Source organism: Echiichthys vipera (genome assembly GCF_963691815.1).
Source record: "Echiichthys vipera genome assembly, chromosome: 7".
In the NCBI taxonomy this organism is placed as follows: domain Eukaryota; kingdom Metazoa; phylum Chordata; class Actinopteri; order Perciformes; family Trachinidae; genus Echiichthys; species Echiichthys vipera.
This window is the reverse complement of record NC_139832.1, coordinates 29,298,478-29,315,433: the sequence shown is the minus strand read 5'-3', so window position 1 is coordinate 29,315,433 and position 16,956 is coordinate 29,298,478. Positions and strand designations below refer to the sequence as shown.

General features: G+C 39.6%; 1 protein-coding gene across 1 annotated transcript; it reads right to left on the bottom strand.

Annotated features, from left to right (window-relative positions):
- Positions 1–4,543: 4,543 nt before the first annotated feature.
- On the bottom strand, positions 4,544–16,275 carry pnp6 (purine nucleoside phosphorylase 6). The gene is made up of 6 exons (XM_083917020.1): positions 16,169–16,275; positions 11,869–12,038; positions 11,665–11,768; positions 8,342–8,517; positions 8,051–8,241; positions 4,544–6,343 (listed from the first exon to the last, which is right to left on the bottom strand). The coding sequence occupies exons 1-6, from the start codon at positions 16,204–16,206 to the stop codon at positions 6,147–6,149; spliced, it is 876 nt and encodes a 291-aa protein (XP_083773146.1). The 5' UTR covers positions 16,207–16,275; the 3' UTR covers positions 4,544–6,146.
- Positions 16,276–16,956: the final 681 nt, after the last annotated feature.

Below are 16,956 nucleotides of genomic sequence, written 5' to 3'. Positions count from 1 at the left end.
AATTCAATTCAATTCAATTCAATTTTTTTTATAGTGCCAAATCATAACAAAAGTTATCTCAGGACACTTTACAGAGTAGGTAAAGACCACACTCTATGACTTATTCATGATTTACATAGACCGAACAATTCCCCTGTAGAGTACGGTGGCAACGAAAACATTCCCTTTTACAGGCAGGAATGTTGGACAGACCCTGTGGAGGACGGCCATCTGTCTGCACCTGTTGGGGAGGAAGAAAAGAGAGAGAAAGAGAGAAAAGACGGACAGATGGACAGAGAGAGACAAAGACAGACACACTTCCAGTAACTACAATAATATCTATAGTAATGTGAATATGACTTATATGTTATGGCAGTTAATACAACAGAATAGTAGAAACAAGCACAGCTAAGGTTATAAGTTATAATAGTAGCAGGAAGCGTCATGCAGGACCACGGCAGCAGGCACCACCACGATCAGCAGAGACCTGCGAGACGACAAAGCACAAACAACTCCGGGGAAGAAGTTGAATTAGTAACATGCATTGATGAGACATGAATGATACAGACAGAGAGGAGAGAATCTCAGAGTATCAGGAACATATTATCCCCCGGCAGACTAGGCCTATAGCAGCATAATTAAGCAGAACAAACTCATCGTAAAAATAACAACATTGCTAAGGGCTCATAAGTCCTAGCTGTAAGCTTTATCAAAAAGGTAAGTTTTAAGTTTACTCTTTAATATGGGGACAGTGTCTGTATTTCGAATAACACTTGGGAGTTGGTTCCACAGAAGGGGAGCTTGGTAGCTGAAGGCTCTGCCTCCTATTCTACTTTTGGAGACTCTAGGAACGACAAGTAGCCCTACATTCTCAGAGCGCAGCGATCTAGTCGGGTGATACGGTACTATGAGCTCTGTAAGATACGACGGAGCCTGACCAATAAGAGCTTTGTAGGTAAGGAGAAGGATTTTAGATTCTATTCTAGATTTTACAGGTAGCCAGTGCAAAGAAGCTAATACAGGAGAAATATGTTCTCTTCGATTTGTTTTAGTTAGTACATGAGCTGCAGCATTTTGGACCAACTGGAGACTCTTAACAGACTTATTGGAGCAGCCTGATCATAAGGAGTTGCAGTAGTCCAGCCTAGAAATAACAAATGCATGGACTAGCTTTTCTGCATCTTTCTGAGACACAATGTTCCTAATTTTCGCAATATTACGCAGGTGAAAATATGCAGTACTTGTCGTTAGTTTTATGGAAGAATCGAAGGACATATCCTGGTCAAAAATAACACCCAGATTCCTTACTGTGGTGCTGGAGGACAACACAACATCATCCAGAAGAGTCCCTACATATAAAACAAAGTACCAACAACGTAGTTAGTGAACCCAGAGTTTATTAAAAGAGCGTTTTGAAGACTTACCTACTGGCCCCTGTACCAGCTCCTCTCATAGTAAAGTCCATTCAAGTGGATAACCAAAGTAAATCCAAAAGGAAGGAGCCCATTGGTGCTTTGTTTTCTGAGTAGGGACTCTCCTCATGCTACTGCAGAGGTTTGCTGTTATTTTGAGCAGTATTAGTGGTTTAAAAAAGCCAATTTAATGCGTTCACAGTGCTGCCCCGAGTTAATCAGTGTTAGCCACGTCCGGCTATCAGCGACTCTACCAGATTTCTCCGTTCATAGTTCATACACCAAAAAAAACTGTCTTGATGGCTTATTGCATGTGTGCAAGTGTCGAAAAAGACCATGGGATGATTTTACGCTAGAATAGTACATAACAGTATAATTCCTGGCAAACAATAGTTTGTCCATCTGCCCAACACTAGTACCATGCGGCTGTGCATTTTGTATTTTCAGATCAAGGTTACCTCAGTTGATGCTGAGGCAGTGTGGGCAAATAATCAAAATGATCCAGACAAACCAGGTTGGCAACAACATACATATAGATGCCCTGTTGAACTTGACCTGTCTTCTCTGAGGTGTAGCAGTAATTTTCCAGATCCACTCTGCATGCTGGTACAGTACAGTGCTGACACACTGCTGGCAGCCGACTCTTTTAGGAGGCAGCGTGTGAAAGTCAGCGGAGACATTCCCTCACTGGCGCTATTTCTTACGCTTGTAAAAGTAACATTCACTAACAGGAATGCTGCTGTCTCATAGACATGTGTTAGCTCAGGTACATGACAGTGCATGATGACAGCTTGCATGTGTGGAAGTGTTTAAGAGTGTAAACTCAGCAGAGCTGTCCCCCTCTATTTCCTCAGCCTTTCTTTTCACCCTATAATAATCAATAGCAGGCTAGGCTCAGTTGGCACAGCGACAAGAGATGGATTTAACATCACATTACAGATGTGGCCTGTCGCCAACCTGCAGGGACTCAAACTCACTTCATTCTCCTCTTATTCTTTTTAGTCACTTCGTATCGTCTGTCTTTATCTGTGTCTGGTCTACCACGTCCATCCATTCAAAGCAGAGGGACTGCTATTTGCATCCTGCATGCGTATCTTTGTAGACGTCTCACTTTTCACCGTGAAGCTGAGTTGTGATGCATCATTGTGAATGTGTGCAAATACAATCGAGCCCAGTAAAAAGGTGTAGTGTTTGTGTTGTCGAGCTGCCTGGTTCATTCGTATTAATATTTCAGCTCCACAGTGGGCTGCACCTACATGCTGTATGTAGATGAATTATGTAACGGAACGAGTGGGGCACAGAACAGCCATTGCCACTTCATCTCAATCTCACAGCGTCTTCATCTGTTTGAGATGTGTTTAAAGTAAAGGACCGAGAGTGAAGCTGAAGGTTGAAAGAGAGGATGTGTTGATGAGGGCTGTGTGTGTGTGTGTGTGTGTGTGTGTGTGTGTGTGTGTGCGCGTGTGTGTGTGTGTGTGCGTGCACTTTTCGCAAATATTGCCTTGTTCACTGATCATCATTATCGCTTGAAAAAATATTTTTCTTCACAAAAGCCATTCTGGACACACACACACACACACACACACACACACACACACACACACACACACACACACACACACACACACACACACACACACACACACACACACACACACACACACACACACACACACACACACACACACACACACACATTCAAAAACATGTGTGCAAACATCCATGACAGAAAATACCAGCGTCCCAATGTCATCTTCAAGTTTTTATTCGACAGCAGCAAACATTGGTATGAAAATAAATGATCTGATGTCAATAGACACATAGTAGGTTTTATCTTGTATGTAAATGATATTCTAACCTGAGACCTGGAGTCTACCTACAGTCATTATTCAACTGAGCATACAATATACAGTACAGTATAATGGTTAGCAATCTAGTAAATACAAACATGTGAAGGCAGACAACAGAAGACTTCCAAGGAAACAAAATGCAAAATGTGGAGTTGTGCCCTAACAGGAACATAGTGAGCATAGTAGTGCATCTTAAAACGAATTCACTATGTAAATTACAAATAATTATGGCTTGTTTATTGTGTACGGAGCAGATCCAGATTTTAGATTTCAATGAAAGGCTTCACTCTTTAAGACTGCCATTAGCATTGTGATGTCGAGCCTGACACAAATGGTATAAGAGGGGGATTGCTGATCTAGGATTTCTCTGGCCTTTGCAGCTCTAATGAATAAGGCGGTCAAGGGAACCTGGCAGGAGGTTCCAGATCAGCGCAGAGGAGATTGAAAACTGCATGCCCAGGTATTATAGCCCTCCCTGATATTACAGTGTTGCAATCTTTTGGTGTGTAACTCAAATTGATCCAATTGCAATTTACCCCAGTCAAACCATCCTACATCTTAACTGCTCGACCAGATTAGCATTTCATTTTCGGTATCTCTTTCAGATTATATTATATTTATATCGTGATTATATTGGGGACAGGCTTTTCAGAACTGATTCAGCTAAACATTCGTTATCTTTTTTCAGTGAACAAGGATTAAAATGGACATGTCATTTCCTCACGTTCATTAATAATTACATTAGATAATTAAAAAAAGTGATTTTTCTACTTCAAAAAATAGACAATTCTGATTTGATCATAATATATCCACTTTGATTTATAGCTAAGATAAATACTTATAGATCGTTGTTATTAACAAGCAATCATAAACCAGATGGTCCCAATGATCCAATTTGATCACAAGACTTATTCCATATACTTTCTAATAAGCAACTTTTATTATCTTGATTAACTTTTTCCGTGTTATTTTGCCTTTTTATTTATTCTTTTTACTATTTGCTTTAAATAAATCTTGTCTAAATACATCTTAAGGTGGTTGATGATGCAATTATAGGTGGCTTACATTGTTTTCGCCAAAGGCAAATTAGACATACAGCATGTATTCATATAACAAATGTATGTGTAAATTATAGAGGGTACCACTCTGCAATCAGCAGCCTGAATTGGCTGATTACAGACAATCATCAGACATTAGGTTTATTAAAACAAAAACCATTTAGCTGAGTCTTGCTCAACAAGAACAGAACAGTGATCATAACTAATAACCATGACATAATCATACCGTTATACTGTATCTAAAGGTTTTGTGAGTATATTACTAGTCATTATTAGTACCGTAAGCAGCATAAACTAACCATAACATTATTTGTATTCATTATGTTGTTCAGACACACTGAAATACACAGGTTCTGCCGCAGAGAGCTCCCAATATAATTGTAGCTGCCAATCCGGCCCTAACAGGTACTAGTACTGTAAAGGGGAAACCCAAACCACCCTGCAGCACTAATGCAGAATAGGAATACATACTGTACTGATGGGGGTTGTACATGCGTCACCACTGTTTTTGCTATTGCTTTTATTGATCCGTGACCTGGGATATATGAAAACATGGTCATTTTAAATAAGGGGATGGTATACTGTACACTGTACTGACACCCACTGCTTTCATAATTTTTCACGTTTTTCCAGTGATTTAACTACTCAAGGGTGTGTAGTACACTGTGACATCATTGCTGGGTGTCGTTACAGGTGTATACTTTCAATCACACCAACCACAGGCAACAGTCAGGCTTGCCCCGCTTAAAGAGTGTGTTGATGATTGTATCTGCAGAGAACCTGCTGTCTGCCTGGATTCTGTTTATGTGGTATTTAAAGAGGGACAGGGACGTCTCTGGATGTAGGCTTGGCCCACACAGGGCTTAAATCCGCAGCCAATAACAGCTTGCAGGGTGAGCAGCTCTCTGATTCCTAAATGCAACTTTGTGATGCCCCTCCTCCTCAGTGTCAGATACTGAAGCATAGAGCACAAGGTAGACATAAATAGAGACAATGAAACTCTACATTCAGTCATATTTCGACAGTGTAGCACCTTCTACCAGGACACTGCGGATGTATGTGTGTGTTTAGTTGTGCTTTAAACATATGTGCCATGAAATAATCCTAGAAAATTGTATTATTCATCTGAGTCACTGCTTTGTCCTCACTGAGTTCGCTCTCTCCACTCAGACTGTGGCTCACTCGACCATTGCTGCACATCCAATCTCTCTTTCTCTCTCTCTCTCTCTCGCTGTGTCTGGCCATTGAGAGTGAGCTGGGGAGGAGAGGAGGGCCAATAGTAAGCCATACTTCTTACATATTATACCCTTAAGTTACTCTTTAAGTTTTGGTCTGGAAATCCCCTGCTAATTATCATCTTTAACACCAGCGGATTGTACAGTGCTAAACCAAAAACTATTTTTTTAATGAAAAATAATTAAAGCCAATCCGTGTCTTATCACAAAACCTTTATATTAATACTTAACTGCTAATTGTCAGATTAGATTTTTAAACCTCTGAAGAACAAATTCAGCTTGCTGTCAGAAATATATTCTAAAAGGTCTCCATAATGAGGACTGGATCGGGTATTTTGAAAGTCTTCCTGTGCTAGCATTAAGTAGCAAACTAGACAGATTCATGCCATCAAGTGACATACTGACATTTTCAACTTTTTTCTTTACTCTGCCCTCTACCTCAAATACCTCACATTCACTGAGTCAACCAAGATAACCAACACAATACCCAAATAAGTAATATCTTATCCACAAACATTCGACCAGTTCACCGTCTGCACCTATTTTTTTTTTACCTTTTGTTCAAAGCTTGGATAAGTCTACAGGGACTTAATTGTGAGGTTGGGAAAGGTTTTAGATCTTGGTGATGAGGTGGCTGACGAGCTTCTGAAGGTCCTGGGTTCTGTGCTGGGTGGTCTTCAGCACCTCCTCATGGTTTGCCTTCTCAGTGCTGTCATAATCTGTCACAACCTTGTTGGTGATGAGGGACAGACCCAAGACACGCAAGCCACAGTGCCGAGCCACCACCACCTCTGGCACTGTGCTCATACCTAGACAGAGGAAGAAGTCTATTTCAGGTGCACTGACTTAATAATAATAAAAATATACAAAACAACACATATTAAACATGTACCTAAAATAAACATATAATAAAACTTGATTTGTATTTGAACCCCACCTTCGAAAAAAGAGAAGAGTGTATAGTACAAGTACAAGATAATTTAACCATGGAGTGGGTGGAGACTCAGATGAAAGGTTAGTTTGAAGTGTGTATGACAAAAAATGAGAGTGCAAATAATGGGCTATAATAGCTCATTGCATCATACTGCAAACTTTCAAGAGAGGAGGTTGTGAATGCAATCGGAGGAGCTCTAGATAAAATTAATGTTGTTTTGCAGTGTCTGTGAAACCAAAAGACAAAGCTATTGACACAATTCTGAAAATCTCTTTTAGTGTCAAGCAAACCCGTTTTCACTCCCAACCCATCAAATATGGCAGCTCTGCTCAGTGGCCACCAGCATCTAATACCAATGCACAAGGCATCCTATAGTGTCTGAATGAGATGCGTCAGGCTTTCAAATAACTCCAATGTAACCCCATAGTAGCAATATTAGATGCTCAGAGCAAGTGCTTGGCCATGAGATACTTTAAAGGGTAACAAAGTACAGTAGGGAGGAGGTCAGAGTGGATGGATGGGTCACACAAACACAGGACTTTCACCCAGGAGACTGCTGTTCTTGTCCCATATGTAAGATTACACACTTACGTAATGTACTTAATTAACATCAAGTGCATAAGTTGCTTAACAACAAACATTTGAACCCAAACCATGATCTTTTCTTAAACTCAACTGAGTTGTTTTGATGCCTAAAAAAACATGTAGTTTTGTTTTATAAACCCAACCAAGTAGATTTACTGTCTTAACCTAACCATGTAGTTTTTTTTTTTAAGACCTAACCAAGTTGTTTTATTGTCTAACCTAACTATGTAGGTTTGTTTTCTAAACCTAACCAAGTTGTTTTATTGTCTAAACCTAACCATGTAGTTATGTTTTCTAGACCTAACACTGAACTTGTGTTACCTCAACCTAACTATGTAGTTCTGTTGCTTAAACCTAACCAAGTGGTTTTATTGTCAAAAGCTTACCATGTAGTTTGGGTGCCAAAATGAAAACCATGTAGTTTTGTTGTCTGAACCTAAACCCCCAGAGCGGTTTGTTGTGGAAAATCTTAGAGCTGGTCAGCTTAGTTGTCTCCAAATGTCCTGGACACCTAATGACTTACGTACTGTAGAAGTATTTATTGAAGCATGATTGAGGAAAGTCACGTTTGAACTTTTACAGTGAAACACAATGTACTGTTCACTGCCAATGCCGTCACAACTCTGAAGGTTACACATCCCAAAGCACTACTTGGGGACAAAATACTGGTCCAAGATGATCATTTAGCGTTTCAATATGCAGAGATATTATGAACCACGACAGTAGGCTCACCTTTGTCACAATACTCAAGGGCTCCTTGGCAGTCTGCGGTCAAGCAGATGTTTGCGTCTCTGGTTTCAGTTGGATGGCTTTTCTATGTGTAAGGCAAAATGGGCCTTCTGTAGATGTGTGTGCTGTATATGTGTATTGGTCAAAATTCAGGGAGAAATCAAATTCATTTAGATTTGCCTAGTAAGGTGTTGGCGATGCATTGATGAGAGGCTGTCCTACTACATATCAGTATCCCTTTAAGTGATCATGAGAGACCTGTACTAACCCACAGCATCACTTCCCAGCATCTGCAGGACTTTGCACTCTGCAATGGTCTCGTATGTTGGTCCAGCCAGCATACAGTAAACCCCTTCCTGCAGAAAACTGTCGCAGCCCTGCTCCTTTGCTGTCTGCTTGGCCAGAGCCCTCAGCTCACAGTCATACGCATCTGACATGCAAGGGAAACGAACTCCAAACCTGGAGAGGCATTAAATTAATGAATGGGACACAGCAATACGACCCAGATGTAGCCAATGCACAAGTTTTACTTTCATAGTCCTGCCTTGTTGTGCTGTACCTGTCATCATTGGGCCCACAAAGCGGGTTCTGCCCTGCAAAGCCCGGCATGTTGATGTGATCCTTAATGAGCATGATGTCTCCCACATCGTAGCTGCCGTTGATTCCTCCTGCTGCATTTGTAACAATCAGAGTTTCCACGCCCAGCAGGTAGAAGACTCGCACCGGGTATGTCACCTGGAGTGAAAAATGTTATTTGCTATAGAGACAGATACTGTTGTTCTTTTATTGCTTTTTTAAAAATGTTTTTGCTTATTATCAGATTATTAGAAACGGAAATTACAAAATGGGAGTCACTCAGTGCATACACACTTATGTCAGTAGGCAATTCCCTTATTTTAAAAGTTCAACAGTTGCGGTTTTGAACTAACCTTTGTAATGCAGTAAATGACTGTTGTTACTTCTCACTAGAGTCATATTTGGAAATTGCTTTTGCTATTTCACATTTCCCTATAGGTTGAATTGCCTGTGAAAGTGTTTTGCTAGTTAGTGCAGAAATGTTTTCAACTACTCCAATTTCTTGATAAGGTCAGTGCTGTCATTTTGAAACGCTGGCCTGTTTGACATAAGTTTTGCATATTATAATGGCGGACTGTGTTGTAAATTGAATCGGGGCCTTGTTAGGGATGCAATGTAAGCACAGTAAGGTGCATGTTACAGACTGTCACTAGTTACACCATATCAGGGAGCTGTTCATAAAGAATTAATTTTATTAAATTATTTGCCAAAAGGCTCTTGGGTGTCATTACATATTTGCCAGGTGTGATAGTTTTTAGTCAATGATTATTCATGTCACTTGACAAGGAGTGAGAGAAAAAGTCACACAGAAACAGAACTTAAAAAAGATTGTGTCTATACCCCTGCTTTTCTAGCATGTTTTTTTAAATAACCAAGGCACTTCAACAAAAACCTTTATTTTGTGACAAAAAAATCCACAGCAGTACACTGCTTAGCTCCTGTGCCGGTAATCCTATCTGCTTATCCAAACCTGGGAGTGTGCCGACCGTTATCTACTGAAGTTAATACAATGACAAACAATAAATACCTCATACAACAACACTTCAAAATACCCAAAATATCCCTTTAAGAGTGTAGAGCCAGAGTGGTTAGAAGCTTAAATTTTAAAGTGTAAAATCATCCCTCTGTCTTTTTCAGCAAATTACACACATCAAATAAGCCATCGAGACAGTATTTTGTGTATGAACTATTTACGAAGAAATCCCAGCCAGTCGCTAACAGCGGCAAACAGACGGATGTGGCTAACAGTGATAAGCTCAGGGCAGCACGGTGAAGGCATTAAAACGGGTTTTTTAATCACTAATACTGCTCAAAATAACAGCAAACCTCTGCAGCGGCATGAGAAGAGTCCCTACACAGAAAACAAAGCACCAATGGGCTCCTTCCTTTGGGATTGACTTTGGTAATCCACTTTGTTTTCTGTGTAGGGACTCTTCTCATGCTCCTGCAGAGGTAGCTTATTTGATGTGTGTAATTGCCGAAAAAGACCATGGGATGATTTTTTTATGACAATTTAATGTTAAGGTCAAAATGCTAACACGCCTATTATGACAATGCTTACATGTAAATGTTTAGCATTTAGATGCATATGTTTAACAGTAACATTTTTGGTGTAATGTTCAGCTTGTTGACCATCTTAATTTAGTGTGGTAGAATACTAACACTTGCTAAATAGCACTAACCACAAAATTCAGCTGCTGATGGGTTTCTCATTAGTTTCGCAGGGTATTTGGCCAAAGAGCAAAGTATTGAATAAAACATAATAACAGTCCACAGACTGACATTGCTATCCACAGAACCATGCTGCTGCTAGTGTGTCAAATAAAAACAGATTCTCATCTCATGTGATCTTCTGTTCAGTTTCTGAACTCAAATTGTTTTTATTTCAACTCAATTCACGGCGATCGAACTGGAGGCATTTCATAGATTATACCACTGTCTAAAGTCCCACCTGGATACAGGAGGGTCATAATGCATCTGGCTTTCTATGATTCATTGGGTTTATATGGAGGATTTTATGTGGAGATGTCACATCACAGCTGCTAATAAAAAAAAATAAAACCAGGCTACAATATCTAGACAGGCCAAAGGCCAGTCCCCTATCGACACTGTGTCACATTTGATGGTTTTCTTATTTCTGTCATCACAATTCTGCAGCTGATCATTCAACACACAGTAAATATTTAGCCAAAGTTGTGAACTATAACCTACTATGGTCTGTCAAAATACCATGTTTACACGACTTGATATTATAAAATGACAAAATCATGATTGAGGATGAGATAAAAGCTTAGGTATCTCTGAGAGCCATTTAAATATATAAATATGTAAATATATATGAGAGAAAACCCCGTTTCGAGGTGTTCAAATGTGTTAAAGGAGCTGCACTGTACATTCAGAGCATTAATGTAGCTATAGAATAGCTCTAGATTTTCTATGTAAAGAATAAGCTGTGTAATGGCATTATGAGCAGAGAATGAAGTCACTCTCCCTCTGTGTGCGTTTCATATTATAAAAAAAAACGTAAGCATTTCATATATTGGGGAATGTTCTTTGGGAGCCAGATGAAGGCAATACCAATCAAGTTTTTTTCCCCAGTATTTTGAGCTGTAGCACAAAATGAAGAGCCTCACTCCATGACTAGATTAACAAAGTCACTGTTTATACATGTCCGTGGTTTTAAGATTAGGCATTCACCAGCATAAGCTGTTAATGTGTTTCTCAAAGTGATTGACAAAGTCAGAGTTTGAACTGCCAGCTTTGGTTCTCCTGTATAGTATATCTTTCGCATCAGCAAGGTTTTGAAATGCTGTAGCAAGTTGGCTTGTGACAGAAACTGAGACAGAAAGCTGCACACAAGGCAACTTAGTGTAGTAACAAACTGATGTGTCTCTATCTCTGCATCCACTGATGTTAACATGGATATCATTCAAATTTATTTGAATTCATTCATTCATTTATGTAAGTCCAGCTGAATAAGTAGACAAGTCCAATATACAAACAATGTTATTTGGAGATGTAACACATGAATTTGAATGAATGCTTGCGATATGGACACCAAAAGAGGTCTGCCCACCACTTTGGTCCAGACTGAAACAAAGTGAGTGCTATGTCCCAACAACTAATTGATGAGTGGCCATCATAGACTGTATAAAAAATGGACGTAGCATGCTACGTCCATTTTTTTCAGGGTCCGTTCGCTCAATTTGATCCGATCGTATTCTCCTACGGGAGTCGCCATCTTGTCAGACTTTGACTCCGCCTCATTTCACCACAAGCAGTATTTCATATGTGCCTACACCTTACCGTGTGTATGTTATAACCCTCGTAGAAGTGGAATCTCCCCTTCATGCAGACACACTCGCGGCCCTGCAGTTTCCCGAACACCAGTTGACCTGCATGGCCCGGCACTGCACAGCACACATACAGTATGAGCAACTGCTAGAATGCTTATCTACAATTTCCTATAATAAGTTTCAGATAAAAAGCAATTTGTCAGAGACAGCTTACCAGTGCTGGTGGGAAAACGTGGAATATCCTTGTAATCGAACACAGTCTTGTCAACCAGAAGGTCAGCCAGTCCGCCCAGGCCTGAACCACAGATGATGGCTACTTTAGGGCGCTGCTCTGTCTGGGCCAGCAGCCAGTCTGCAGTCTCCTTATACTCTTCATAACTGTATCTGAAAGCAATGCAAAGAATATAAATTTACTAATAAATATCATTAATCAGAGCTGCAACAATTGGCCACTTAATTGATCATTTTGTAAGAAAGATTTTTAAATGGAAATATTTTCTGAATTATTTACACCTCTATTGCAGTAAACTAAAACAAGACGTCATCTTGGGTTTTGGTAAACACTGATTGACACATTTCACCATTTTCTGATATTTTATGGACCAAACAACTAAAATAGTGGAAAGATTAATCGATAATAAAGATAATCCTTAGTTGCAGCCCTATTGGCTATAAGTTAAATCAGTTGCATCTCTCTCTCTCTCTCACTCTCTCTCTCTCTATATATATACTGTATATATATATATATATATATATATATGTACACCTTAAAATCTAATCAGTCGCATGTTTAGATTTACTGTTCAAATAGGAAAAGGAATATGAACAAAATGTCAGCTAATTTAAGGAAAAACATAGAGTCCTGTCTCTTTACTATGAGTAAGATGGGCAGTGTGAATTAAAATTATATGGTATGGTATTATAAGTATTGATTACATGTTTTTTTGTGTGTGTGTAAATCAGCAGGGGAAAGTAATAAATGCAGCATTTTCAGAAATAAATATGCAATATACTGAGCGTGGAAGCAACAGCGCAGCACAGTTTCAAGATTAGTGTCAGTTATGAAATATTGTGAAGTCACAGTGAAGTTGACCTTTGAACTTTTGGATCCTAAAGGTCGTGATTTCAGAATTTTATCCTGTTAGACATGTGAGTGAAGTGTTGTTATAATTCCTGTAGAAATTCTTGAGCCAAGCCAAAAATGTGTTTTGTGAGGTCACAGTGACCTTGACCTCCCAAATGGAATCAGTTCATCCTTTGCCACGAGACATAAAACAACACATGCACAAAACAATATGCAGCACTGAGAAACAGCGTCCAATCAGAGTGTTTTAGCCTCTAGGCAGAAAGTAAAACAGTGCTGACAGCATACTGTAGGTTTTGCATTCTTTTAATGTTTCATATGGTTAAACGTAACCTGGAATATTCACCTGCAGGATTTCTTTGCCATGATGACTAATCAACTTTTGGAAACTCACGCCACGCTATTGCTCGTTATTGTCATGAAAATATTCTGCAACAACTATCTTAAATAATAGTTCAGCTGGAGGGAAAGCACGTGAAAAGTAAGTGTACATAGTGTAAAATGAGAATAAAAAGCCTGTCACATTGTGCAACACACTTACGGGCATTATTTGGCCATTTTAAGCGTACCAGTCAAATTAGTATGGGATGCTGATTTAATTGGAAATGCCTTGAGGTGCAACATTATACGAAGCCTGAAACAATCTGTAATTCTGGTTATAAATCTGATTGTAAAGCTATAACCTTGTTAATGTTCCATCTATGCCTCGAGCTTTGTTATTCAAACACAATGACAATTCAGGCTGCGGCCTTTACTATTCTGCAGCAGGATAGAGCATCATGATTTTGAGCCAATTTTAGACTAGACTTAGACTTAGACTTAGACTTAGACAAACTTTATTGTCATTCACACACATTTTCATGTATACAAACGAAATTCCGTTGCAAGGCTCCAGAAACCACCAAAAAATATACAATATAAAAGGTAAATATAAAAAATAAAAGGAGGCAAGATATAGACATATCTACAACAAATAAAATATAAAATAAAATATAAAATAAAATAAAATATAAAATAAAATAAAATATAATATAATATAGCATCTAAGTTGACAGAGTTGACAGCTGTTTTAGAGCTGCCAACGAAGTTGACAGCTACATCAGACTAGCCACGGTTGTTCCATCTTCCCACAGTTTTCCCTTGTTTTCTTATTTAAGGCAATCTCAAAAAGTAGCTGTTAAAGCTTTTATTGCAGTAGGTATGTTGCTACCTGGGACAGGGTAAAGTCAAAGTGATGTGAATAATGGTACAACCAACTATCTATCTCTATAAAGCAACTCTGAGATAGCTCATTTTTTCGTATTGAAACAGCAAAAGAAACAAAATGCATGCATTTACTAAACCCAACAAAATAAAAATGTAGCGAGGCTTCAAAAGAAACGGCTGTGCAAAACACAATCTATGATCAATACAATATACTGTCTGTTGTATCAGGGCACTCCTGACACATATAATAAAATGCAGTTTCTGTACATCCATCTGATGTTAGTGTTTTTATGACATTGTGCTTTGACCGACTAAATGTTCCTGTTGGAAGAGAGGGTTAGTGTTTGCAGTGTGTCGGCATAGACATAGTGTATTGCCAGGTGTGATTTTGTGTGATTTTGAGCATGAACTTTACTGTTTTGAACTGTGTGTTGGTGCGTTAAGACTTAGGAAAATCGTTTAAAGTGTTTAAAAGAAATGTTATAGCGATCGTAATAAACTGTAGCATTTTTTTGACATTGTGCCATGACTGACTTAACGTTCCTGTTGTAGTTCATATTATTAGAGAATGGTCTGATTAGAGCACAGACCTCCACCAGATCTGGGTCATCTGTGCTGTACTTTATAACATGTTAATTAGCTATAAAGCTCAGCAGTTTTTACAAAAATATATTTTTATTTCAACTTTTTAAGTTAAAGTGCTTTATTAATTAAAAATAAACAATAACTTTAAGTTCCACATTCTCTCATCTAATATTTTATTCCATTCCTTTGATGATGATTTATTTTACCGCTGTGGTATCGTTTCAGCATTGGTATCGAGACATTTTAGGCAGGTATCGTAACAAAGTCATAATTTTGGTAACGTGACGACACTAGTTGGAGGAGAACATGAGTTAGTGTTTTGGAAGAATTCTTTGATTTTGAGACATGTTTGCAGTGTTTCGGTACACATTAGAGATGCACACATCCATTTTTTTCCGATCCAATCAGATCTGATCCCATTGTTGAATGAGTGAAGTGTATACTTTACCATGGGAGTGAAGGCATCAGGCTTGACATAAACATTTAGCCATGTTAAAAAAAAAGTTAACAGATTAACACAGATATAAATGTACTTAATATTATTTATTAACTAATAACAAAGTGAACATTAGCAGCAAAAATTAATAAATAACACTTCCATGTAAAGTGCACTGCAAACATATTTTAAAATGTAACATTAAACCCTAACCGCTGTTGCAAACAGAATTGAAGTGTATGATATTAATAAAAAAGAACTGACTGGATCGGCCGGATTCATCCCATATCCGATCCAGCTATATATATATATATATATATATATATATATATATATTGGAGCCGATATCCGATCTGGGTATCAGATTGATGCATCTCTAGTAGACATAGTGTGTATTGTGTTAGTGTATTATATAATATGAGAATCAATCAATGAGGAAAAAGAGAATCAATAAATAAAAACATCCTGAATATGTTTTTATTTATTGATTCTCTAAAAACCCTGCAACGAATCACATGCAATAGTCAGACAGGTCCCATAGGCCTTTGAAAACACATGGCCCTAAGTGTTAGGCCTGTGTGTTATTAACAGCGGTGTAAGAGATGTCACTCAGAGCAGGAAGTGAGCTCGTGAGCTCTCCTCTCTCTGCTTCTCGCGGAGCTGCGCGCGGCGCGGAGCTGTCCGTGGTGCTGCCGGAACTTCCTTCCAGCACCGGAGCAGAGAGGCTCCTTGCCGTCTGCCACACATTTTTGGCATATACAACACAGACACCCGTTTGACCAGCTCGGGCTGTTGTTGCTAAGCTCCAAGGCTGTCAGAGAACTGGAAACACAAGACGGGTCTGTTAAGTGAGCAGACAGAGGCATTATTAATGCAAGGAATCTGTATAGGCCTCTGTAAAGAAGAAGCAGACCTTATAGTTACCGCACAGCATACCACCTGTGACAACGACTAGGTCAGAGTGAGGGGTGTCATCCTGGGAGGAAAGCACCTATATGTTCCTAATCCGTGGAATAAAGCGTTCATGTAACCGTCTCTTCTCTAACGACTCCCAAATAGCCCGGTCGAATGGCTCTTTTAAACTTTACCGACTACAGAGCTTATGCTTTCACAGGCTTAACCTATCACGATTAAGCTACAGGGTAGCCAACCATGAGGCTCGGTTCACTCCAGTCTACCGACACCCAGCCCTATCGCTCTTACCTGCACTGACTGGAGGAAGAGGAGGATGCCGCTTCCATATCTGATGATGAGCGGGGCCAATCTACTGAGGAGACACTGTTTGTGTCGTGTTTGACACACCGTGCTGAGTTCACGGTGGAGCGGCTGATGGAGAGTCTGCCGCGGCGGGTGGAGCGGAGCGGCGGAGGTCATGCGGCGCGCCGACGTCACCGCGTACAGGGCGAAGGGGCGGGCCTACGCTGACTCTGGGTCCCTTTGAAGAAGACTAAATCCAATTTTCTAGCAGGCCGGGCAGCTCACCGATCCGTGCACTTACAGGACGGGGCCCGGAGTAGAGAGTAACAATGAGAATGCAGCCGAGAAACACAAGGATGATCAACAATCTAATGTTACAAGAGGTTGGTTGAGGCATGCCTGGACTGAACATGAACATGTTGATCAAGTCTCTCTCTCTCTCTCTCTCTCTCTCTCTCTCTCTCTCTCTCTCTCTCTCTCTCTCTCTCTCTCTCTCTCTCTCTCTCTCACTCACACACACACACATACACGCACACACACAGGCTGCACAACAATTCAAAGTGCTGACTCATGGGTTAGCAGGGAAGGCACAAAAGACTGAGCAGCAACAGCTGTAACAGGACTGTAAGTCTAAGTCATGAGAACTATAAACTCATTTAGTAGCATACAATGACACCCCAAATAAACGATTTCAATATCTACTATAACCAGAGCTGTAGTGCATCTAGTGTAATGAACTACAATTTCAGCTTATGACTTTATGACTTTATGATTTAAAACTTTGTAAAGTGGTT